The sequence below is a fragment of the Rhamphochromis sp. 'chilingali' genome, assembly GCF_963969265.1.
Source record: "Rhamphochromis sp. 'chilingali' genome assembly, chromosome: 7".
Taxonomy (NCBI): domain Eukaryota; kingdom Metazoa; phylum Chordata; class Actinopteri; order Cichliformes; family Cichlidae; genus Rhamphochromis; species Rhamphochromis sp. 'chilingali'.
Genome location: NC_137934.1, coordinates 964,765 through 992,060, shown reverse-complemented (window position 1 = coordinate 992,060; position 27,296 = coordinate 964,765). Strand labels below are relative to the sequence as shown.

At 44.2% G+C, this 27,296-nt stretch overlaps 2 protein-coding genes across 3 annotated transcripts in view; both read right to left on the bottom strand.

Moving 5' to 3' along the window:
• Positions 1-19,114, bottom strand: part of braf (B-Raf proto-oncogene, serine/threonine kinase) — a 32,045-nt gene extending 12,931 nt beyond the window's left edge. Inside the window, exons 1-8 of one of the 2 annotated variants that reach the window (XM_080887331.1) lie at positions 18,625-19,114; positions 7,862-7,963; positions 7,468-7,755; positions 5,636-5,739; positions 3,109-3,211; positions 2,867-3,015; positions 2,214-2,333; positions 1,947-2,106 (exon numbers count right to left, since the gene is read on the bottom strand). In XM_080887331.1, coding sequence (XP_080743457.1) covers positions 1,947-2,106; positions 2,214-2,333; positions 2,867-3,015; positions 3,109-3,211; positions 5,636-5,739; positions 7,468-7,755; positions 7,862-7,963; positions 18,625-18,780 — 1,182 coding nt within the window. In that variant the 5' untranslated portion in view covers positions 18,781-19,114. The remainder of the gene's footprint in view (positions 1-1,946; positions 2,107-2,213; positions 2,334-2,866; positions 3,016-3,108; positions 3,212-5,635; positions 5,740-7,467; positions 7,756-7,861; positions 7,964-18,624) is intronic. The other variant, XM_080887330.1, reaches the window with a different exon arrangement.
• An 865-nt stretch (positions 19,115-19,979) lies between these two features.
• Positions 19,980-27,296, bottom strand: part of mrps33 (mitochondrial ribosomal protein S33) — a 339,553-nt gene continuing 332,236 nt past the window's right edge. The window contains exons 3-4 of the mRNA XM_080887336.1: positions 22,809-23,025; positions 19,980-20,464 (exon numbers count right to left, since the gene is read on the bottom strand). Coding sequence (XP_080743462.1) covers positions 20,359-20,464; positions 22,809-23,023 — 321 coding nt within the window. The 5' untranslated portion in view covers positions 23,024-23,025 and the 3' untranslated portion in view covers positions 19,980-20,358. The remainder of the gene's footprint in view (positions 20,465-22,808; positions 23,026-27,296) is intronic.

The window sequence follows — 27,296 nt, the reverse complement described above, 5'->3', positions numbered from 1 at the left end:
GCTGCAGAGGGTGAAAAACACACTTAACATAAATACATGAGGACTTGCTCCGAGTGCAAACTGATGGTATTTACAGAGGGTAAAGTATTGAACACGTCACCCACTTTTGAATTAAATGTGTAAATGACATGAAATCCTCACCAGATGTTGGTAACAATCCATCCAATCCTCACGTGCACAGAAATCAAAGCACAGGTGTCCAACAATTAAGTTATGTGTAATAATGAGAAACGATTGAACACATGAAGAAAAGACCTGGAACAGCAGCTGAGATCTATCAGTAATTAAAAGTCCTGCCAATTAAAGCAAATTAATGTCAGCTGGTTCATTTACAACTGATGGCCCGTAAAATGTGTCTCATTACCAACCAGTCGCCCAAGAAACATCTCATGGTGGGTAAAAACTGCTCAAGTGTTGCCAAACATACTGATGGTTCCAGTTACAAATAGTACATAACCTTCTCTCTGCCCAACCAATCACAGCAGATGGCCCCGCCCCTCCCTGAGCCTGGTGCTGTCGGAGGTTTCTTCCTATTAAAAGGGAGTTTTTCCTTCCCACTGTCGCCAAAGTGCTGCTCATAGGGGGTCATATGATTGTTGGGGTTTCTCTCTATGTATTATTGTAGGATCTACCTTACAATATAAAGCGCCTTGAGGCGACTGTTGTTGGGATTTAGCGCTGTAGAAATAAAATTGAATTGAAAGTTGAATACATCTTGATAAAAATCTGCAGCCATCCACCGGCATGAGGAAGATGAAATAAGGGTGGACGTTTCAGCAAGACGACGATCCCCCGAAAACAGCTGAGGAAACTTAATCGGGTTCAGAGAAATGTTAGAATTGTCCAGCCAATCACGTGACCCGATCCCACTGAAACTCCACGGAAAGAACTAAAGACGGGGCCCATGGAGCCCCGAGGATGTGGAGACTGTTGGTGTTAAAGACTGGGTCGAAATCACACCTGAGAAATCGTGCGATTCGTCTCTCTGTACAGAAGCTGTCGTTGTCATCGGCGACAGTTTTTACATTTGTATTAAATAAATTTCAGCGAGCATGTTCAATAATTCTTCCCTGTGTCATTTCTCCTCATTACATATAATATTTGGACATCTATGGTTTGATTTCTTTGCATGTGTGGATTGGATGGGCTGTTGTTCAGGGAAGTAAAATACTGCTAATAAAGAAAGTAAATAATAAAGTGTTATCAAAGTGTTATGGAAGAGTTTGTCCATCAGAGCGGCTCCACCGTCTGTGGACGATCGAGAGCTTCTGTTGTCAACTTAAGGAAGTGTATTAACTGTTATCTTAATGTCAAGAGCACAAAAGAAATAAGAGACTACATCATTCTGGTCATCTGTAACACAACTGTAAAACATCTGTAACACATCTGTAACACAACTGTAACGTCTGTAACACATCTGTAACGTCTGTAACACAACTGTAACACGTCTGCAACACGTCTGTAACACATCTGTAACGTCTGTAACACAACTGTAACACGTCTGTAACACGTCTGTAACACGTCTGTAACACGTCTGTAACACAACTGTAACGTCTGTAACACAACTGTAACGTCTGTAACACAACTGTAACGTCTGTAACACAACTGTAACGTCTGTAACACAACTGTAACACGTCTGCAACACGTCTGTAACACGTCTGTAACACGTCTGTAACACAACTGTAACGTCTGTAACACAACTGTAACACGTCTGTAACACAAGTGTAACGTCTGTAACACGTCTGTAACACGTCTGTAACACGTCTGTAACACGTCTGTAACACAACTGTAACGTCTGTAACACAACTGTAACGTCTGTAACACGTCTGTAACACGTCTGTAACACGTGCTGGACGTTGACGTGAAACCATAGGGCGCTGTGTGAGGTGATGAAAAACATAGAATGAAAGAAAATTCTCATGTGTCAGCGAGTCCAGCGGACTCACATCGATGTTGACCGGTTCGATGGTGTTGATGTGCACATTGGGGGCAGAGGATGAACGGTCCCGCTGGCCAAACTGGTTGCGGTGGTCCTCCTCGTTGGGCCGGAAACTGGGCGGGATGGGTATGGATTTGGACGGCGACACAGTGGCGTGGCATATTGATCTGGACAGAAAGCCGCTGGTTAGTACTTCAAACTTCAGACTCTAAATGTTCTGCTGAGGAAACAGAAGGAAAACGTCTCCTTTTCGGTATGAGGCTGGAGGACTCACCCAGTGGAGTCGGATGGGGGAAGTGATGGACAGGCCTCAGACACAGGCGTGGTTCCCTCTGAGGAGACCTCCTCCTGGGTGAACGGGTGGTGCTCAAAGAACTTGGACACTAGTAGCAAGCTGCAGAGGACACGCCGAAAACATACGATTCAGGCACAGTTGGAACGTAACCTTAATCAGGCCAAACAAGCACTAACACACATCCTTTCACACTGAGCACACTTGTTTCATTTGCCTACCACAGGAACCAACGGTGAATTTTGGAGCTTACAGTAACTCGTTTTTATGTAGTCATGACATTTCTCTCTTTTTTGTTGCACTTTAAAATCTGAGGCATTTTTTGAACCCATTGAAGCTAAAAGCCTGAATATGTCACTGCTCTTTGTTACCATAAAGATGAATCAGGATCTGTGCAGACGACAGCTTCGTTCTGTTCGCATTTTTACTGCCGGTAGCGTCCTGATCCCTGCTTCCCCGTGGCAGTCGCACATGTACAAAGATACAAGCGTAGCTGCCTGTCAGCGCGTAACTGCAGGTTCTCAGTGTCACGAGCACTGAGAACCAGGTCACTGAGCCGAGCCCGTGGAGCCATAACATCCTTATATCGTCCCAAACTGCTCACAGCAGTGTGCGCCTTCCTGCACTGAACTTACTCGAGCTGGTCGTAGTTGACGCACATGAGAGGAACCTCAGTGCTGCACCGCTGGTGGAACTTGTAGCCACAGGTCTGACAGCGGAAACCCTGGAACAACAACTTTCTGCAGAAGTCACAGAAGGCCAGTGTAAAGAAAGTCTTCCTCACCTGTGGATCAAACAGAGACATACAGACCAGAGTCACCCCGGCTGCACTGAGCACTTCTCACTACGGGACACTTGGTTTTCTGAAAGTACTTACAAAGTTGTGTGTGGTGAGCGGCACGTTTTCCAACACTTCTACATGCAGCTCCTCCCCCGTCAGCCACGAGATGTCTGTGTCCCAGCCAATAGGCTTCTTCTCTCTGAAACAGGAAGTGGGGAGTATCGGAAACTGTCTACACCTCAGCCAGCCGTTGGTTTAGCCACCGCACCAAGAGCGGTGCAAAACTAACCAAGATGGTTTCCAGCATAAAACCCAAACATCCTACTGCTCCACTTTCATACAGCAGGACTCATGATACTGTGCGCACTGTATAACCCTCCCCACAGTGTGGGACGTGCACCGCACTGTTGTACATGACATGAGACTGCCTACATCAAAAATACCCGATGGCCATATGGCGGTCCCAACACATAGGCCTATGAAAACCTTCAGAAGCAATAACCTGACGTCAGCATTTTGTGTATGGTGTTATCGGTGTGTCACATCGTGCTGGAGAAAGTTTGGCCCTCCCATCTTTACGCCGTTGTTTTAGTTTGAGTTAAAGTTTACGGACATTAATTTTGCAGCGATGTGCCATTCCATCCATACATCCATCCACCCACGTATATCCGGGGCGGATCGTGGGGCAGCAGCCTAATCAGAGAAGCCCAGACCTCCCTCTCACCAGCCACCTCCTTCAGCTTATCCAGGGGAACTCCAGCCGAGAGATGTAGCCTCTCCAGAGTCTGCCCTGTTGGGACATGCCTGGAACACGTCAGCCAGGAGGCATCCAGTGAGAGGAGGTTCCCTCCTTTCAAAAACAGCGCGTCAAACAGGCAATATGGCAACGGGGGTGGAGAAGTGGCGATTAGCGATTAGCTTATCCTCTGCACTGCTGCCCATTTCTGATTATTGCACATAACTTCTTTGCATGTGTGGACTGGATGGACTGTGCCGTGAGAACTTCAAGTCAGTAGCACCTTTACAAATATATTTACTTAGAAAATAGTATTTTTTTTTTTTTTTTGACAAGTGGGCCGGAAGAGTCGGCCATGGACCCAGGATGCACTGGACACACTGATGGAGCACATTCAGGTGTGGCCCATGTTGGACACCATCTCCATCTGACAACACTCTGCAGGTGCGCTCTGAGGACTGCGCCATCCCTGTGACTGTGAGACACGTGGCCTCACATTATGTGGCTGTAGCTCAGAAGGTGGAGCTTAACCTCTACTATCTTGAAGGTTGGTGGTTTGATGCCTGGCTGCTCCAGTCTGCAGCCAAATATGCTTCCCATCGGAAGTACGACTGTTGGAAGGTGCCCAGGTCTAGCGGCTGTGCCCCTCCACTACTGTGCTTGACAGCTGGTACGAGGTCTTTGTGCCGATATGCTGTATGACGTGGTTTCAGAAGTTTTGTGGTTATCCACATGTAGCTTTAAAAACCTGCGATCGTGTTCTTTTTAGAGAGAAGCTTTCCCTCGCAGCCCCTCCAAACGTGCCACACTTGTTCTAGTTAGACTGTTATGAACGTTAACTTTAAAGTGCTAACTGAGGCCGATAGTCTAAGCCAGCGGTCCCCAACCCGGCGCCGGTCTGTGAGTCGTTTGGTGCCGGGTCGCGAGAGTTGAGGCTTGGGTGTGAAATTTACGGTTTTCAGGGTTTTTATCGTCAACTCCGTTTCCCCGGGTCTTTTCCCGTGTTGTAGTTGTGTCTTATTTTGAAAGAAATAGTTACGCGTTACCATAGCGACCAGAGGGCATTAAGGGGCAGAGAGGAGGACGTTGCTCTCAATGTTGTTGGCGCATTTCAGGAGGACGCTGCGAATAAAGTTACACAACTACACAGTGAATTCGCACTTATTATATTTAAATAAGAGCCCCGTTTTTGTCTCGGTCGTATCATTTTTCTGTCGTATTTATCCACCACACCTTAAAGAAGGTTGGGACCGCTGGTCTAAGCTGTAGTTCTTGGGTTTGTTTTAAAGTGGTGCACATTCAGACCTCGGGGTAAATTCGCTGAGGTGTCCGATCCTGTGGGTCATTGTGCCACACACATCTGAACCAGAGCAGCCAACTACTCAAACTTCTGCTTTCACAGAGGCGCTCACACTCACCACATTTCATGAAGTAGCCGTTAGCTGCTATTTGCTCTCTTAATCATTCAGAAGCAGTAAACAGAGATTCCCAGCTGTTACCAAACTCATTTTCATACTATAGTTCTTATGTCTGCAGATAAAGGCCTGAAGCAAAAAACTGGCTAAACATTAAATTGGAAGTATCCTGACTGCCAGACAGGGAATCTGCACGTGACATCGACATCAGTCCATTCTTATAATATCTGTAACGAGGCAGCAGAGGTAAAATTAACATAATGTCACAGTGAAGTTGACCCTTTAAACACAAACTGTAATAACTTGGTGAATTCAGGTTTTATGCTAAGAATTAAATCACTAGCACAGTCCTCTCATCTGGCAGCTTCTTCACATCTTTCTCAAACATCCTCGCTGGGAGGAGTCAAGACGTGAAGACGCGAGGAGACGCAGTGACACGAAACAGCGACTGATAAGTCTGTGAGACACCTACCCATCCTGTATCCTATAGACTGCACAGCACTCTGGAATGAGTCCTCGCATCATCAAGGCTTTCTTCAGGGAGTCCCTCACAGTCATCCCACAGCGTGCCGGCACCTGAAGGCAGCACAACGACACTCACTGAACTGACACAGAAATGACAGGATGTAACCAGGTTTGGGTTTTACATGTCTCAGCCAGCAGCCACAGGTCATCGTTTCAGGGAAGGCTGGCAGTACAGTAGTATTACATTCAGTCACCTCGCCCGACCTCCGCCGATCGTCAACATTCAGAGAACCAGAACACCGACGATCCAGCTGACGTGCAGGGCTGGGCCTCGCTGGAAGCTTTACTCTGACTTTATGGGTCAGACTAATGCTCTCAGCCTTCGTCTGCATTAAACCACAGCAGACCTGTGAATGCACTTCAACCTGCTAAGACCCGAACTCTTCCACAGCAGCATTTTTAATCTCTCTTTGATATTTGGGCTGATTGGGACCTGATGAACGTAAAAACAAAGAATTACCAGATTTTTTTTCTTTACCCGATTTTTGTTTCTAAGAAAAATCAGAGCCACATATGAAGATATTCGTTTGAAATTTCGACAGAACAGTAGCAGCATAAAGTCCTCGTAAGTGGATATCAGGCCCTTGTAGAACAAAATTGAGTATTTTGGTCTAAATAAACCAAAATGTGATGCCCACACATGTGGACGCAGGTCCTAGGAGGTTAATGACAAACTGAAGTTTTGTGCAGATTTATGCAGAAATCACCACACAAGTCCGTCACAGAGGCTCCGAATTACTCCCAAGCTGAGCCAGACGCTGTCACACAGAACTACGTTTAGCCAGAGACAGAAAAGAGAAGCAGCCGTCCTGTACATGTCTGAGTCGATCTGCGGGACTTTTTTTTTTATAATAAGCAAAGAGTTTGTCTTAGTAATAAATACCAAGTCAGTACGTCTTCTTGGCTATAATCTTTAGTCACATTTTACTTTTCAAAGTTAAGAATGCAATGTTTAAATCAAGCCTGATGTTTCCTCAAATGTGCAACAATAATTCAGAGGAAGAGCCAAGCTGATGTCCATGATGGACACCACCGACCACAGCTGTTACAGCCACGGTGCAGGATGAGCTGCAGGAGTCAGACTGAACAACGTGCATCAATCATTTTCTGTCGGACCCTTTTTGCTGCTTCACGAGTGCATTTCTCTGGTGAGGGATTAAGATGTTGAACAGTAAATGGACTGGTTCTGATACAGCGCTTTTCTACTCCAACCACTTTAGACAACTTGCCTCATTCAGCCATTCACACAAGCACTTTTTTTTCTACACCCACGTGCTTTTTATCCAACAGTCATACTAACTCTGAGATTCAGGGTTAGTATCTGCCCAATGCTCGACTGTCAACTGAATGGAAATACAAATACATAAAGGGACTTATAATATTTATGCCTTAATGTAAAACCACGTTTTATTTTAAACTAGATTTGTATTGCTGTGAGCATCTGACAGCGAGTGAGACCGAGCACTTTGTGCAACCTAAAGTCAAAAAGGCTGCACGCCGTCTTTCATCTCTGAGGTTTTATGACAAAATAATAATCACGTGTTCCTCAGCAACACGTTACATGTTACACTGTATCATCATTAACTCAGCAAAAACTAAGTCAACATGAAAAAGCAGTTTGTGAAAGACCAGATGCAAAGCTCACCAAGAGGATGTATCAACTCTGAACATCTAATATCTGCTGCTGCAAATGAAGCGCTGGCTCTCAGGAGCCTCGTCAATCAGACTTTCGTGCCTTAAAATCCACATAAGCATCCCGAGAGAGTGGCTCTCACTTACCACTGTTCGCTGTTTGTTGGGCAGGAAGACCCTGACAATGGGTTTCTGGGGGGAGCGAGGGTTGGCTCGGCTTGTGTCAGTGGGGGTCTGCAGGACAGCCAAAGTGTTTGGGGCCGAGTGGAAAGCCTGAGGCCCTGCACCAACCCCACAACCTCCTATCTTGACTTCCAGAAGGGCTGGTATAGCAGACTGAGAGCAGGAGAAGTCTGCGCTGTTCCCGATGGCCTCCAGCAGCTGCTGCTCCCTCTGCTGCAGAGCGTCCAGTTTGCTGGTGTACTCCTCATAGGCCTGCCAAAGAAGAACCGTGAGGAACGAACTCGACAGCTTCAACACCTCCGGTGACATTTACGAGGGTCACAGCAAGTTCTGTTCACATAAGCCGAAACGATCTTACCTCTAGATAAATGGAGGGAGGGTTGTGTTCTCCGCCAAACTTGTCCAGGAGAGCCTCCAGATGTTCTTGTGTTAACTTTATCATCTGTTTGATGTTCCAGATCTGCAAGGAAACAGGGTAAAACGTAAATACCTGCACGACTAAAAAACACATTATCATACCAGCTTTACCAGGATCAGATAACATGGACACCCCTGGAGATGTACAGATGTAATCAGTAAAAAACAATAAAAAATAAAGTATTTAATTGGTTCTTTCTTTCTACTTTTAGGACCTCTGTGAAGTAGCTGGGGACACTGGGGCTGTAGCTGCTTTACTAACAGGTTGGTGTTCGATCGCTGGGTGTTTGGTGGAGACACCTGTGGCACATTTTTGTCACGGGGGTAGGAAAGAACAACACAAAAGCCAACCCTCCATCACCGGGCTTATCACATGCCGAGAGATGAAACGAGCAAAACCAAATAATTTATGCATCATTTATATTGCTACACTCAGGGGTTAAAGGTGGGCCGGAACCAGCATTAGGTTCATTACTCAAAAAAAGTAATGTTTACACATTACTCATTACTTTTCTTTAAACCAAATGTTACTTAGTTTCTACCAGAGTACACCTGTTACATTACTTTTGTCTTTGTCTGTAAAATGATCTGAAATATTGCATAATTACCAGCTCGCAATATAAATCTGAGACTACAGACTCACACCAACAAAAATCCTTATGCTAACACACACACACACACACACACACACACACACACACACACACACACACACACACACACACACACACACACACACACACACACACACACACACACACACACACACACACCATTTTTCTTTCAGTTTGTTCATGAACTCAAACCAAACACACGCAGTGAAGATGAACACCAGAGCGACCGTTACAGCGATTCTCCTTCACAAACACGAACAGGTTGACATGGATGCTGCGCCGCTGCCTTTGTTACCTGATGAAGTTCAGCACGATGTAGCCGCTTCTGTCCTGGGTGCAGTTTTACTGTTGCACTCTTATTTTTAATTGCTCTAAAGCACTAACGTAGTGACCATATCTACACTTACTTTGACATCGGGCCTGTAGCGGGACGAAAAGCAGCAAGCTCGATGTTTTTCCCTCTTTCTACCCACCCATGTGCAGATAAGCGAGAATTTTGTTAACACAAGTAGCAGCACAATTGTAACTACAATTACTGAAACAGTACTCTGTTACTGATTACTGTAATATCTACAAGTTGTTGTTTGAGGCACTTCAGCGAGTGTTGGAGCGGAGCGAGGATGGAGACAGTAACGTGTAAAACACACAGTAAATACACAAAGTGCTTCAGTGTGTCAGCTAATGCTAATGCTACTGTATTACTCGCATAGAGAGAAGTGAGAGCTAATTCCCCCAAGACAGACAGCACAGGAAAGGAAAAGAGAGCTTAGAGCTAAAGGAAGGACAGCTCAGCCCTACGTTTCTTTCTCACTGTTGTCCCGACTGTATCATTATTCTGTGGACACAAAGTCATCATCTACAATGCAGGCGACAGGAAGCAGAAATTAGCTTTCGCTGAAAGGTAGATGGTCTATGCCAGGGGTGAGCGATCCAGGCCTCGCGGGCCGGTGTCCTGCAGGATCTCACCCTGGGTCAGCACACCAAATGATTAGTTCCTTTCCAGGCCTCTGCAGAACTTACAAGACATGTTAAGGAAGTAATTTAGCCATTTGAATCAGCTGTGTTGGATCAAGGACACATCTAAAACCTGCAGGACACCGGCCCTCGAGGCCTGGAGTTGCCCACCCCTGGTCTACGCCTTAGCGTTGGGTGAGGAGGTCAGTAAGTGAAAGAAAATGTTTAACGATGTGAAGTGCTACACATTTATGCGGCATCATTCATGATTGAAGAACGTGAATAATGGTTTAAAACACCTTATTAGTTTTTGACATTTTCCATTAAACGGTTCTCAAACGTCACTTAATATCCGAGTGTTTCTTGATTTGAGATTAGTCGTTTAGTCTAGAGATGGCACGATACCACTTTTTTATGTCCGATACCGATATCATAAATTTGGATATCTGCCGATACCGATATGAATCCGATATAGTGTTTTTTAATCAACAAAACTGTTTTTTAAATATCTTGCTGCATTTTGTATAAGTTCATACTCAAGTTTAAAACAACAACTACACTAAAGCTATTCTGTTATACCTGTATGCAAAAAAAAAAATTTCATAGTTCAGCAATACTGATCAATCTAATAAACTTAAACCTACACCATCCTCCCTATTCTGGTATTTTAAAGAGTACTTAGCATTAGGGCTGCCACAAACGATTATTTTGATAGTCGACTAGTCACCGATTATTTCTGCGATTAGTCGACTAATCAGCTCATCATCCATTGGACGTAAAACTACAGCTTATTGCACCAGCAGCATCTGCTCTTATATAACTATCATTAGCTTACAGCTTTAAGTGTGTAAGGTCTGTGCTAACTAAAAATAAAGACAAGATGATAGTTTATTAAATTTTAATGAAATTTGCAGATTGTTTCGGTGAAGTTTAATAAACTCCTTGCTATCTAAAATTTAACAGGACACAGGAGTAAATTCTGGAGCATCTCACACTTCTGATAATCAGCTGTCTGCTTGATGTTTATTCAGCTGTGTAAAAACTATAACTTTAATCTCAGCCAAACCGATTTACTCAGGAACAAATAAAATACTGAAAAAAGCCAAACAATAACATTTTTAAGTTATCTAAGTGACTCATATATCATGTTTAACCTGAGTAGCGAAAGACGGCGGTGGGTTTGAAAACAATTTGCTGGGAGTCCGGTGTTCTCACGGCTCTAGTGACCTTGCCCCCGGCTAACTATCGAGCTAGTGGGTAACAGACGTCTCCGAAAACGTCGGAGCGCTTTTGAAAATATGCGGTGTCTTGATAAACTGAGCAGATATTTGAGGTTTACACAGCTACATTCTCGCCTGAAAATATGTTAAATGTTTATTTTGTGACCCAGAAAGAATAATAAGAGTAAAGTTAAAACTAACTAGCTGCCGCCATTGTTGGAAACTGAGCAGGGCCGCGCTATGAATTCTGGGACACAGCTGCTGCTTCTTCTTCTTCGGGGTTTAACGGCAGCTGGCATCCTTGTACATGCAGTGCTGCCATCTTCTGTTTCAGTCCGTTATTACACTCTTAAATCCTGCTACTTATTCCTGCGTCTTTCAGGATCTTACAAAGCTTCAAACGACGTGTCGACTATTAAATCAGTCGTCGACGATTTTGATAGTCGACTAATCGTGGCAGCCCTACTTAGCATATATATTAAGCAACCTAACTAATAGGGTTCCAACTACCAGCAACAATAAAAATAAATAAATAAAAAATAGGGAACCACCCCTCACGCTCCACCTCATGATGCTTAATCGACGTAATCAACCTTAATTTGATGCAGTGTGGAAAAAAAATGCACAGAAATCAATTATTTTTCAAGAAATATTAAATAGATTCAACATCTTTCTTCAACAAAATTGCAGACTGCACAGATGGTACCTTCCCAAAGGAAAAAGTACTATAGCTTACTAGGGTATATATATTAGACTTAATAGTCACTATATACAGTAATTGACTTCTATTCATTTTGCATCAAATTAAAACTTTGGGTGTCAGATAATTATTTATTAAAAGCTCGACATTTTAAATGAGAATAAGAAAGAAAAGTATGTCTTTGTGCCCCCTTTTCCCTGTTAATGCCCTATCGGCCCCCCTGGCTAAACTTTGCTAGATCCGCCCCTGCACAGTTACGTCAGCTACGTAGAAAAAGATCCTGGTGTAGAAAGTAATATTAAATAAATTCTAACAATAGCTGATCAAGCTTAAACGTGCTGCTGTTGTTCAGCCGCTGGTTTCCTCTTTCTGGTGCAAAGTGGACCAAAAGCAAACTAGAGACAGGGACTCGCGACAGAAAAGCCGATCAGCTGATCGTTAAGCAGTTTCATGATTGAAGTAGCAGCAAGAAGAGGCAGTCGTTTGTTAAGCTTAACGCAGGAATGCTTTACAAACATTCAGAGATGGACTTACACACTTGCTTTACTTCTCTCGGGGATAACTTTGTCGGAGATGAAATGCCGGGTTGCTAGCGAAGCTCCACATGCTATCCAGACCACCGACAGGTCCCGCATGCCACAGCCGCTCTATCACGTGATGCATACTGCTCCGACGTGCTAACGTTCTGAGGTGAGTTACGGCGTGTTGCAAGTTTTGTGAGGTGCTTTCGTGATATTTAATGGATCGGATTACATTTTTTTATTTTTCTCCGATATCCGATCCAGTAATTTAGGTCAGTATCGGACCGATACCGATACGTAATATCGGATCGGTCCATCTCTAGTTTAGTCCAGTTTACTTTTCCTCGTTTAGTCGACCAAGTGTCAGGAACAAGGGTGATGTACAGAGCTGCAGAACAAAACAGAGGGACAAAGCTGATGAGGCATACCATGAAGACATGGGAAAGAGTTGAAGCCAGGTTAAGAAGAGAGGTGTCAATCAGTGCGTGGCAGTATGGTTTCATGCACCGAGTGGAAGAGCACTACAGATGTGACGCTTCACCGAGTCTTTATGGATCAGAGAAAGCAGATGATACAGTGCCAAGAGAGGAGCTGTGGTTCTGCATGAAGAAATCAAGAGTGGCAGAGAAGTATGTGAGGGTGGTGCAGGACGGGCGTAAGGATGGTGAGATTACATCAGGGATCTGCTCTGAGCCCACTCTGGTGTGCAGTGCTAATGGGCAGAGTGACAGGTGAGGCCAGAGAAGCACCTGTTTGCAGACGACACTCATCTGTAGTGAGAGTAGAAATCCAATATCCTATGAGGTGGAGGAATGCTCTGGAGAGAAGAGATGAAAATCAATAGAAGCATAAGTATAAATACGAGTCGGGCAGGTGGGACAGTGCAGACGCAAGGAGTAGAGACAGTGATGGTAGAAGAGCTTCAGTAGCTGGGACCATCGAAAGAAGTGAACAGTGCACATGAGGGGTGAAGAAAAGAGTGCAGGCAGAGTGGAGGTGAGTGCAGGGGTGAAGCGTCAAAGTAGGATAGCAGCAAGAGGGAAGCAGACGGTTATAAGATGGTAATGAGACTTGCTATATGCATGGCTGGGTGTTGTTTGTGGCTGAGCTGCAGAGCAGGGATGGAGCAGTGGGTTCCGGCTGTGGTGAAGGAGAGGCTGACGCCACAACAGCCAATTATGCCTCCCCTACTGAAGTAGGACAGGGAACCTGGAGGACAGACAGCTGAGCAGAGCACAAAGCAGAGGGCTGACTCAAGTGAGTGCTAGGAAGTGACTTCACAAGTCACTTCCTTCTTCAATGCCCTGTACCAACACAGAGCGGAGCAGCTACCTGAACGCTGCTCCAACAGAGGTCGATCATCTTGTTAATAATTTCACCTCCTCACTACGTACGACTCTGGATACTGTAGCTCCTGTGAAAACTAAGGTCTCTAATCAGAAGTACCTGACTCCGTGGTATAATTCTCAAACACGTAGCCTAAAGCAGATGACTCGTAATCTGGAGAGGAAATGGCGTGTCACAAATTTAGAGGATCATCATTTAGCCTGGAGAAATAGTTTGCTGCTTTATAAGAAAGCCCTCCACAAAGCCAGAACATCTTACTATTCATCACTGATTGAAGACAATAAGAACAACCCCAGGTTTCTCTTCAGCTCTGTAGCCAGGCTGACAAACAGTCAGAGCTCTGTTGAGCCAACCATCCCTTTAACGTTAACTAGTAATGACTTCATGAACTTCTTCACTAATAACATTTTTATCATTAGAGGAAAAATTACCAGTAATCATCCCACAGATGTAATATCATCTACAGCTACTCTTAGTACCATTGATGTTAAGTTAGACTCTTTTTCTCCAATTGATCTTTCTGAGTTAACTTCAATAATTACTTCCTCCAAACCATCAACGTGTCTTTTAGACCCCATTCCTACAAAACTGCTCAAAGAAGTCCTGCCATTAATTAATTCTTCGATCTTAAATATGATCAACCTATCTCTAATAATCAGCTATGTACCACAGGCCTTCAAGCTGGCTGTAGTTAAACCTTTACTCAAAAAGCATCTCTAGACCCAGCAGTCTTAGCTAATTATAGGCCAATCTCCAACCTTCCTTTATATCAAAAATCCTTGAAAGAGTAGTTGTCAAACAGCTAACAGATCATCTGCAGAGGTTTATTTGAAGAGTTTCAGTCAGGCTTCAGAGCTCATCACAGCACAGAAACAGCTTTAGTGAAGGTTACAAATGATCTTCTTATGGCCTCTGACAGTGGACTCATCTCTGTGCTTGTCCTGCTAGACCTCAGTGCAGCGTTCGATACCATAATATCCTATTAGAGCGATTAGAACATGCTGTAGGTATTACAGGTACTGCACTGCAGTGGTTTGTATCATATCTATCTAATAGACTCCAGTTTGTGCATGTAAATGGAGAGTCCTCTTCACACACTGAGGTTAATTATGGAGTTCCACAGGGTTCAGTGCTAGGACCAATTCTGTTTACATTATACATGCTTCCCTTAGGCAGCATCATTAGAAGACATAGCATACATTTACACTGCTGTTCTGTCATTGCCTGTTCGTAGCTAGTACTAGCAAAATAAATGCAGTTATTTTGTTTATAGCGGTAATCAGTTCAAGTATTAGTATAACACTAAGTCTATTTTTATGTTTGTGAAGTAGGGGCTGGCGATATATCGAACTTACTCGATGTATCGCTAGTTTTTCCATGGCTGAAATCGCTTTATCATAAGCTGTTTGCAAAATGCGGTAATTTGACAAACATGCTGTAAAACTATTGTCGCTAAAAGGCAGCAGCGCCACAAATGTCTTCCACCAGCTGAAAAGTCATTACCTGCAAAATGAATGTTTACAACTCTGCATGTGACCGTCTCTCTACGCACCAAAGAACAAGTTAAATAAACTACCTGTGACGGTTAGTCGTTTTATAGTCGCTATCCAGACTTGTGTCTGTAATCTGAGGTCATCACATTTTTTTATCTTCTCATTTTTATATGTTATAAATAAAACAGAGCACCCTTTTTAGTGTTGACCACAGACTTACTGTCACAGTCATTTGTGGAAAACCTCTGTGTGGGTAAAATCAAACGTTTCAATTCATTCAGACTTTTTGTTTTCATGTCTATTTGAATAAGTAAACCAGCGCAGTGTTCGGCACTACATGGTTAAAAATAACATTTAAGGTTATTTACACATATCGTGATATCAGATACAAATATCGTGATATCAGATAAAAATATCGTGATATCGGGTAAAATATCGTGATATCAGGTAAAATATCGTGATATCAGATTTTCCTCATATCTCATGGCCCTCTCAGACAAAACTGTTTTTATTATAGTGGAAGTGTAATGTGAGGCATTCAGTTTAGCCGCAGGGTCATGCAGCGGTCATCATGCTACGCTCTATACACTTGACTTCATGCGTGTAAAACAAATATATAAATGTAAAACAATACTAATTAACTTGGGGAAATAAAAGAGGCTCAAATCTCTAATAAACAGATAACAAATAAATACATGGCATCGTCTCATTGTCAAAGAAGACAGGCAGAGGAGACAAGATGATGTTGATGTCTGGGAAGGAAAGCGGACATTTCTATGTCTTCTCTGATCTCACTGACGATTCTCCACCACAGCGATGCACTTTGACTGCTTTACACTCTTTAGCGTTAGGAGGCGGCTAATCGCTTCGAGTCAGGAGATGCTAGAGCGAGATTTCCCTTCCAGGCCTGCAGTTAGCCGTTTGATCTGTCTCTGAAACAAAAGTTTGGCTTTCTTAAAAACGTATCACTGTCCTAACGCTGCCCATGAACAGCTGCTCTGTTGCTGAGGATCAATCATTTGGGAAACTGAAGCGATGCCTCCTCTGGCCTCCTCTCTTCCACTCCTTCAAGCTTTTTATGCCACTACACATCTTTGCTCTCCTGTGCTTCATCGCATTTTGCTGGTCATCTCTGCACTTTGCTCCCCCCCACCTGTCATCTGACCTCCGTGTGTGGCTCACAGCTGATCGCTGGACAGCTGGTTTCCACTGATAATGTTTTATGGTCCAACTCCTCATACCTGGAAACCAGTACTGTTTGGATGTGGTGCTCTGTGCACACACTAAGTGATGTGAATTGCACTTTTAGAAAAAAGGGGGAGTTTTTAAACCAAAGCTTTTTATACTAATGTTAAAACAACGGTTCCCCAGCATTAATCAATAATCCATCCTCACCATCTTTGACTTTTCCTCTCAGTGTCAAGCTCTGCTGCAAACAGACAGACCCAGCTCTCAAAAGTCTCCATGATTCTGTTCATCTGGACATGAATCAACTTTTGATTGTGTTCATGGTCCAGATGAACAGAATCAGCTTCCTGGGATTTCCACACCTGGACTCTGGTCACACATTAATGACCACATCCTCTAAATATGGACATTTGTGACAGTTGGTTCAGGGGGTTGGAAAGCTCATCTGTAACCGGAAGGTTGCCGGTTGGATCCCCCAGCTCTCTCTGTCCTGGTCGTTGTGTCCTTGGGCAAGACACTTCACCTACCGCCTACTGGTGATGGCCAGAGGGGCCGATGGCGCGATATGTCAGCCTGGCTTCTGTCAGTCTGCCCCAGGGCAGCTGTGGCTACAACTGTGGTTTGCCTGCAGTGTGTGAATGTGAGAGTGAATGAATAGTGGAATTTGGGTGCCTAGAAAAGCGCTTTATAAATGCAATCCATTACTGACATGTCCAATTTTGGATGAACAGAATGCAACTGAAAAGCACCATCAAACACAGTCGCAGCTCAAGCTCAGCTCTCATTATTTCAGTCACTTTGGAGCTTTATCCAAGTTTCCAATGCACAGCAGGTTCAAATAGTTTCTCCGTCCTACAAAGTCCTGAAAATAATCAGAGTGAAGCTAATTCAATAACCAGCCAAACACAAACTTACAGAATTTAGAAATGATTATTTTTAAATAGGGTCAGAAAAGCTACGGTTTACTGATTGTTTATGTTTACACAGCTTGAGACATGCTGGGAAATGCAACATGAAGGTCGTGTTAGGGAATAAAGACTGATTATCTATCCAGCTGCACAGCAGCAGAGCTGGATAACCGATGGATCACAGTTTGCTAACTGTACTGTACAGTTAGCAGCCTTGAATTATCCCAGTGTTCTGGGACGACGTTTAATCCTCTCAGGGTGATGTCCAAACTGAGGCACCAAAATATTCATCCCAGGTTTCCCTTTAAATCTGTAGTTAGAGCCATAAAATAATTGTAACCAAACATGGAATATTCTCAGTGAGACGCAGTGAGAGAGATGATCCAGAAACGACTCAAACCAGCTGCTGGAGAACGGTGCAGCAGGGACAGGTGAGACTTCATCTGCAGTTTTTCATATAAAACAGCGCTGTGTGCGTGGACCAGGGCTCAACACGTCCTGCACCAGATGTTATCTGGAGTTTGAATGGCACATGAAAAAAGCCCGTCTAAAATACACACTAAACCATTTTATGAAGAGGCCTCAGAGTCATACCTGAGCTCAGATTTGTGATTATAGACATTTGAAGAGAAACCAGCAGATGCGCCTGTAGCCGACACACCGCAGATGCTCCAGAGACTAAAATCCAGAGTCAGCGCAGTCTTTAAATGCTTTTATTTTTAGTCTCTGGTGAGCTCGGGCCCCTGGAGCTCTCACTACAGAGCTGCAGTGACAGAGACGTGGACACAGGAACTCTCCAAATGTTCACGCAGGAGTTCTGGACCCTAATTTCTGTAATATACTCACATATCTATATTATTGCTAATATATATTGTAATATATCTATATCACTAAAGCACTTCTGGATGGATGCAAACTGCATTTCGTTGCCCTGTACCTGTGCATGTGCAATGACAATAAAGTTGAATTCTATTCTATTCTATTCTAAGATGGGTGCTGCCAAAGCCTGTGGCGGATTTCTCATGTTCTGTATGACATAGCAGGGAAATGTGTTCACGTCAGACATGAGCTGCAGTGTTGTTTGTTCCAAACTTTGACACAAAGCTATCCTGCTGTGTGCTTCAGGCTGCTGTCGTGGTCCAGCAGGGAGGCCTGTGACCTGCAGAATCAAGGCTAGGCTACGTGGTCGGTGCAGACACCGCTGAGGACACAGCCTGATGCTTTCTGCGTGTGGAGGAGTTGCGGAGATGCTAGTCATCTTGTGTCACATTAATAAAAGTAGCATGTGTGGCTAAATCACACCTCAAACACCACAAGCACGACTCGGGCTAGCCTCCAGGTCCACCATCAGCAGCCTTCTGAGCGCAGGCCTCGCAGCACCGCTCGCCGTCAAACTTTGTCCGCACCACAATTCCGCACGACACAGCACGAAGCGCTAAACTGCGTCTTTGTGCTTTGAACAGCGGTGTGTGCGCGCGCGCGTGTGTGCGCGTGCTGTTGTCGCAGCAGGCTGCAGATGCTGTGAGGCTGGAGAGAGAGGCGAGCAGGCCCGACACAAACACAGCTCCGCAGCCGGAGCTTCCCCCGCCACGGAGCCCGGCCCGCGAGCCGGGTGAGCCGGGGCCGCTCGCATTTCCAGCCCTGCGCCGCAGCCCACCGCCCGGGCTCCAGCCGCCGTTTCCCGAACCTTTCCATCCAATTACCTCCGCTCGGAGCCCGTGTCCCCTGCCCAGCTTCGACCCGCTGCCGTGGGGCTTACCTCCTCATCCTGCGGACCTCCCGGGATCCCCGACGAGCAGGACGAGTCCAGTCCGGCGCCCAGCTCGTCCAGGCCCCGCTCCCTGCCCGGCTCCAGCTCCGTAGTGTCTCCGTTAAAGACGGGCGGTGGGGACTCGGCGCTGCTCAACGCCGCCATTTTAAACTGCGAGAAAGTGAGTGGAAAATAATCGAGGAAAACGCAACCCGGTGCTGAGGACAGGAGGGGGAGACAGAGGCACGGGCCAGAGCTCCGGACCTCTTTCGATTGAGTAAAACCGGAAAAAGCAGCCGTTTGAAACGACCACGGAGAGCTTCTTACAGCCTTCCTGCGTCCACCTGCCGCTGGGAGCTTCAGGTGCCCGGGACGCTGAACACGCAGGAGTGCTGCAAGGTAGCAACCCTGGATGACCTGAAGCGTGCCGAGTGCCAGGATTCAGCCCCTCAGTACTCAGCGTGGTAGGAAACGCGGGCTTAGCATGAGCGAACCGTGGCTGATTATGAGTGTGCGCTCAGCCAAAGTGAAACAAGTCCGCACAAAGATGGCAATGCAGTGAGACCCGAACATTAACAACATTGAATTAAAACTTTTATTCACATCAAGTCCACTTATTTAGCAGCCTTCTTATAGATCACAAGTGGGGAACTCCAAGTGTCCAGGGCCGGTGTCCTGCAGGTTCTAGATACCTGAATCAAATGATTAGTTCATAACCAGACCTCTGGAGAACTTCAAGACATTTAAATCAGCTGTGTTGGATCAAGGACACATCTAAGACCTGCAGGACATGGGCCCTGGAGGCCTGGAGTTCCCCACCCCTGGTTTAGTAACTACCTGCAATAGCAAACCTTTTTCTTAATGTCACGGAAGTCAGAATGCAGTAAATGGATGGGCTGCTACTTAAAGAACACCTTAATACTCAATGTGAGCACTCGAAGCACTTTCTCCTACAATGAGACGCCTCATTCACCCAGTCGCACACACTCAGTGCTTTTATCTGTGCCCAAGTACTGTCCGACCGACACACACACACACACACACACACACACACACACACACACACACACACACACACACACACACACACACACAGTATCCATCGGAGTGTCTCAGGGTTCAGTATGTTGCCCAATGATACTTCAACTCTTGGACAGTAGGAGCTGGCAATTATCCCGATTGGTCGATGACTCCACCAGCCACAAATTGTTTAATGCCCACATGTGCTCACGTCCGCAGGTCGACCCAGAAAAACAGACTGTGGATAGCAGCATATGCTGAGCGTTTCCTACATGGAGGGATTTTATCTCCCTCTTCTTGATTTTTCCTCTTTAAAGGCAATAAAACAAAGTTTTGCACCACTCTGCAGATTTATCACATTGACTTTATTGTGAAAAATAAGGGTGTCTACTTCTATACATTTGAGCCGTTCCATCCACAGTCAAGCTGTCAGCAGCTAACGCTTCCTCCTGGGCTGTTCGACAGAAAGACATTATTATGTGGTAATAAGATATAAGCACAGCCCTCTTACTGCCACACACACGTTCAATGACATACACAATTTAACAGAAGTGGGATACGCCCGACTCAGAGCGTCCTGTCAGCACAGAAACACAGGACAGTCCCGACCAGTGGAACGCTCTCAGGACCAGCATCCCACCACGGTGCACAGCAGCCAGCGCAGCCTGCAGAGAAACCGAAGAACGAGTCCTGTGCAGCCTCGGGGAGCAGACGTGCCGCAGTTCACTTCTTCTTGCCTGCTCTCTTCCCCTCTCCTTTTTTTGGCGTCCCTTTTCCTCTCAGTTTCCTCAGACGACGCATCTCCTCCTTGAAGTCTTCATGCTCATCTCTAAAACAAATTAAGGATTTGATTAGACACAGTTTTTACTTCTGCCATACTTACATGCACTTCATCTTATGGGTTTCACTGTTTTTCACATGAGATCTCTTCAGAAAGTTATCAAACCATCACTCAGGACTTTCTGGTGAAGCAGATGAAAGCCACTTTGAATAAGTGTACAGGACATCTCTGCAGACTTTACCTGCACGGGTATGTAACATAACAGCTACCCGAGTATATCTGTGACCCATTTGAACTTTTTGTTTCCCACTGGGAGTGATCACTAAAGGCAGTAAGGGTGTGGAGGCAGCAGAGGGCTGTGAGCTAAACCTGGTGGAGGAGTGGTGCAGCTAATTTGCTCCCTCCAGGCTGCTCACTGGTCGTCTGTCACATTCACTGGACTGGTGGACATTAAATGGACACACAATCATACAGTGAAGCAGGTTTATCTAACATTCACACTCTGATGGACGGATCGGGGGCAACCGGGGTTCAGTGGGACACTTTGACACATGGACATGAGGAGCTGGGGATCGTTTCCTCGACCTCCCAACTGGTAAATGACCCACTCTCCCATCACTGAGCCACAACCAGTCACTTAAACACAATGATGTTCTTCATTCTTCTCCACACATCTTGTGCTGTTAGCTAGTAGTCCTTGTATTTCTTCAGCTTCGCCTTCAGCTCATGCTGGACCCTCCTCAGTGGGAGCCTGACCTGGAAGCTTTAAGCCAGGGATGGGATCTAGATATCACACCTGAATCAAATGATGAGTTCATTACCAGGCCTCTGGAGACCTTCAAGACATGCTGAGGAGGTCATTTAGCCGTTTAAATCAGCTGACACATCTAAAACCTGCAGGACGCCCGGAGTTGGACACCCCTGATCTGAGCAGTTAAACATGTCTTTAAGGGAAGTAATGAGCCAAAGCTTCTTGTTCACAGAGCAACATACAGCCCTGAGATGGTAAGATGGTGTAGTTACACACAAATGTGATATACTCTGTCATACAGCTTATTAATGTCCTCTCAATGTGGTTTACAAAGTTTATTCCAGCACGTGGACCCCTGCAGTGCCTCAGCAGCTTCAAATAGCCAGCCTAATAACTCCAGTGACACTGTACGCTTTAGCAGCATTACCACACAGCATGTCTCGTTCTCTGTTCTAGTGCACACTCAACTTATTGTTGTCTAGTGAGGCGTGGTTAAAATCCCCACTGGTAACCATGAGACATTTTCCATAATAGGATAAATGATGACACCTCCACATCACATGATCTTTGAATGCACACAAAGAAACAAAACCCCTGATGAATAATACAGCAAATCATTTGGATACAATCAGTTCAATATCTGGGCCACAGAAACATTTCATCACAAAACAGAATAAATAACAAAAAAAAATGCATATCTAGTAACAAGGTAATTAGTAATTAAGAATAATTAAGTGATTAAAAACTAGTGGGAAGTGTGGGAGTGGCAGGATGTTGTCAGGCTGCACAGCTCCATGGTAGGAAAGCCTGCTCCAGTGAGCAGTGGGTCAGCACGAGGCCACGCCGACGCTGAGAAACAAGAACTGTCGTCGAGTTACAGTCCAGACGTGAACCACACTTTACATTATTAACATTTATGGATAGAATCGAAGATGCCGTCCAATATGCCAAAATCAAAGAAAGCAAAAACCCCTCTTCTTCAGACTTACCCATGATGACCTTTAAAATATTGCATTCAGCGTCTTATACTTTGTAAATGAGTCATTTCAGTTTTTAACAAAAAGGCAAAGCAGTCAGAGTACTTTCTGAAGCAACTGCAGTTCACATTTCCCCCATTTATAAGTCACTTCAAATTCTTTCTGAAGTAATAAATAGTTGCTGATAAATTTCAGAGGCACCGACAGAGGCAGAGGGCGGAGCTTGGATCTCTCTCGGATTCCGGCCTTCATTTCCTGGTTATCTTTTTTGGTTTTGGAAACAATGTAACTGCTCCTGCACTGACATACTTATTGTATGTTACAGTGTTTCATGCTGAATTTCAATTATTTATAAAATGTATTTCAAACAAAACATTTTAGCGTGCATATTCATATTTGTTTGTTGTTTAATCAGGATGATCCTCAGTAATCAGTTCATTATCACAGCTACACTGTAATGTAATTACATTTTTAAAGGGAGAAAATGACAACAGTGGGATTTGTTTTACATTTTTTTGTAAATCCCACAAAAAATGAAAATAAATGAACTTTCAAACTCTTAAAACTGTGTTTCGGCAGCACAACTGTGTAAAAATAAATGAAGCCATGTTTGCTTTTACAAAGGTAAATACTGTCATCGTATCACAGGTGTATTCTACTGTACCTGAACAGACCCATGAACCTGAGCTTCTGGGTCACAGCGTAGTAAATCTTGTGGTGTGGGTACCAGTCATACACCTCCTTCCTCTTGGCCGTAGGGGGCTCCTGGAATAGCTGGACCACCTTCATAGATTTCGGGTCAGTTGGATGCACAACTTCTCCAAAGATCTGTGAGCTCAGTCTGGCCATCCGCAATGCATAGCTGGACAGGCCTGCCATCACTAATGAGCACAAGAAACACAGAGTTTGACATGTGACGAGTTTGGACACGCCTTCTCATTTAATGTTTTTCTTTATTTTACTACTTTCTACATGGTAGATACAAACTGAAGACATCAAATAAGTCAAACAGGATATATGGAGTTACGTAGCAAAGAAAAATGTGAAAAATAACTCTGAACACGTCATATCACAATGTACAGTTTTTGGGTTTCTTTGTGGTACAACTTATCTGTTTAATCAGCATGAAAGTTACATGAACGTAGCATGTGTAAAAGTATTCTACGTAAGTTTTTCTATGATTTTAAAAGAGCTGGTGATTCATCTTCATGGTAAGAAAGGACTGAAAATTTTGGGCTTTTATTTGGAGGAACAATGAGATGCTCGTGCTTGTCAGGGAACACTGGACCAGCTCTGCATCCACTCAAAACATTCAAGGGCGTCTGGGTGTTTGCCCAACTAGCCTGTGTGTGTTTTGTGGATTTGGAGCAAGCATTTGACCGTGTCCCTCGGCTTCCAGAGTAGATCGAGCCTGTTGTTGCAGGGTCCAGTTCCCGTGAAAGTTTAGTCTGCGCTGCAAGCAAAAAGTCAGACTCATCTTCAGTGGGTTTTGGACTCTGCTGTTCTGCTCATAATATTTATGGACAGAAGTTCTAGTTTGCACTCAAGGGGTAATGTGAGAGGCTAGTTCATTACCAGGCGTCTGGAGAAGTTGAAGGCATGTTGAGGATAGAGCAGGGCGATATGGCCAAAAATATTTATCACGATATATATTTGAAAATTTGCGATAACGATATAACTGATGATATAATTGATGCGAGACAAAATACAACTCCACAACATTACTAGTGCAAAAAGACAACCTTCCATTTATTTTCACTTAAACAAGAAGCTGGTTTTTATGTACATTAAAGCTTTATAAAAATGTAACAGTGCAAATGCAAATTCCTTGCTGAAAGTTTAACCAAAAGGCATTTCCAGCAGAAATGGGCCGACATATCCTGAGCATAACCATGTATAATATCCACTGAAGTTGAAAAGAGGTGCTACCTGAAGGAGATTAGGAATCTGGAGAACTGGTGCCAGAGGAACAACCTCCTTCTAAACGTCAGTAAGACAAAGGAGCTGATAGTGGACTTCAGCACTAAGCAGGAGAGGAACTACCAGACCCCCGTCATCAACGAGTGCCCAGTGGAGAGAGTGGACAGCTTCAAATACCTCGGAGTTCACATCACGCAGGACCTGTCATGGTCCTGTCACATCAACACCGTGGTGAAAAAGGCCCGACAGCGTCTCTACCACCTCAGACGCTTGAGAGACTTCCAACTGCCCTCCAAGGTGCTCAGGAACTTTTACTCGTGCACCATAGAGAGCATCCTGGCGGGAAACATCTTAACCTGGTTCGGGAACAGCACCATGCAGGACAGACGAGCTCTACAGAGGGTTGTGCGGTCAGCTGAGCGCACCATCCGCTCCGAGCTCCCTGACCTGCACTCAATCTACAGCAGGCGGTGCTGGACCAAGGCCAGGAAGATCGTGAAGGACCTCAGCCATCCCAACAACAGACTGTTCTCTCTGTTGAGGTCAGGAAAGCGATTCTGCTCCCTGAAGACCAACACAGAGAGACTGAGGAGGAGCTTCTTCCCGCAGGCGATACGGTCTCTCAATCACACCACCACACAGTACTGACCCACACATATGGTTCTTACACACACACTGGACTTTGGTTTTGCACAACACTGGTCACTATATTCTTCATTTCCGGTTAATACTTGTACAGCTGCTGTTATTGTGTATATATTTATTTATATTTAGATTTCTTCATACATTCTTATATAGTTCTATATTGTGTATTTTGTTGTACAGTTATTTTATTTTCAACTTTAATTTATATATTTATCTTTATCTTATTCTTCCCAGTTAAATTTACCCTTCATTCTAATTTGTGTTGTACAGTTATTTCATTTTTAACCTTAATTTATATTCTATTCCTTCCTAGTTAAATTTACCCTTTTTAATTTTTCATATTTATTTCCTATCTTATTCATAGCCTTTCCTTTTTTGTTTTCTTTAGGTCACGAGCAGTTGTCCAAGCATTTCACTACATATCGTACTGTGTATGACTGTGTACGTGACAAATAAAATTTAAATTTGAATTAAACTGCAGTGTGCAGTACGTATTTTTCGGACCATAAGGTGCACGGGATTATAAGGCACATTAAGCGAAACAAAGCAGTCAGATAAATCAAACTTTGTTAAACTCATTCTTCTTGCGTCCTCCACTTCTGTACCATTGATTCATTAATGTTGAATTCTCTGGCAGCTGCTCTATTCCCATGTTGTTGCAGTATATTAATGACTAACCTGGTATTGTGGATGGATTATCTCAGTTGTTCTTCTGACTGAAGTTTGGTCCGTTTACAGCATCCTGCCATGCGATTGCATTTGTCTCTAACCATCAGGAACCTTCACGTTAACTTTTTTAAGTGGAAAAGTGTTAGCGTTCATCCTCCAGCTTCACTGTTTATATTATGCTAACATAGCTGTGTTGCTAGCGATCACGTAGCACATCATTAATACCAGCTAGCCCAACTTCAGTAACCCTACAAACGTCACTGCTGTTTAGTTTCCTGTCTTCATTTATGTTGGAAGTGATAGCAGAGCTGTACGTTTGATTTTTTTCAGAAATCTCTCAGTCAGAACATGCTATATCATGCTTAGGTAACTAGCGAAACTAGCGAGCTAACTTCCGCTAGCTTCCTGCTAACTACTAACTCCGTTAAATGTAATACATTTTGTTTTCATGGATGCCTGGAAGTTAAACTTCATAGTTTCACCTGGTAAAGCAGCGATGCTGATCGTTTTATTAAAGATGAAAGAATATAGACAGTTTTTAACTCTCAGTGATGCTGCAGTGTTGTTTGACCTGAAGAATATGGAGTTTAGGACCCAGATTACTCCCAGATTTAATAGCATCTTAGTCCGACAATCCAGTTAGGGTTAGGTAACCCTAACCCTAACCCTATGGCATTACTGAGAGTTGAAAAACTGTCTAAAGTCTTTCATCTTTCATCTTTAATAAAATGATCAGCGTTCTGCTCTACCAGGTGTAACAATTGAGTTTAACATCCAGGCATCCATGAAAACGGAATTTATGACATTTAACGGAGTTAGAAGTTAGCATGGAGTTAGCTCGCTAGCTTCTATCTAAATACAATATAGCATGTCCTGACTGCGGGGTTTTGGAAACAAATTCAAACGTACAGCTCTGTTATCACTTCCAGCATAAATGAAGACAGAAAACTAAACAGCAGTGACGTTTGTAGGGTTACTGAAGTTGGGCTAGCTGCTATATAATGATGTGCTACGTGACCGCTAGCGACACAGCTATGTTAGCATAATATAAACAAGCTAACTTTTTTTCCACTCGATAAAAGTTAATGTGAGTGTTCTCGGTGGTCAGGAACAAATGTAATCGCATGGCAGGATGCTGTAAAAGGACCAAACTTCAGCCAGGAGAACAACTGAGATAATCCATCCACAATACGAGGTTAGTCATTCATATACTGCTGCATGGGCTGGGCTGTAGCTACATCCTAAGGTTTTAAAAACTGAGCTTAAATAAATGATTAGTGGTAATAAAAGCCGAGGGAGGTCAACAGGGATCACTGACTGTTTTAGGAGCTTTTTGAGATCAAATAGAAGACAATACAAAACATTAAACATGTTAACAACACAAAAGCCATATTAAACGCAGACTACTTTAGACCCGGAAGTAGGATTCGTCGCGTCATCACTGAACAACCGGATAACGACGGCCGCTTGCATGTTCTGCAAAAAAATGTGCTTTGTCGTGTATCTGACAGACAAACACCAAACCAGTTCCACATCACTGAAGTTGCACCATTTTTACAAACCAATTCTGGTTCATCTGTTTCACTCAACAATCGGCCATGTGCGTATGAAAACAAAGGCACTGCGCATGCGCGTTTTACTCATATTCTATCGCGATATTTCATTTTCCTATCGTTGCCTAACATTATACCGGTATTACCGTGAACGGTATAATATGGCCCAGCCCTAGTTGAGGAGGTCGTTTAGCCATTTAAATCAGCTGTGTTGGATCAAGGACACGTCTAAAACCTGCAGGACACCGGCCTTAGAGGCCTAGAGTTCCCCCACCCCTGCTCTACACGATGGTTTGGCTTCGCCTTAGAGACAGGGTGAAAAGCTTGGTTATTCAGGAGGAGCTTGGAGTAGAGCTGTTACTCCA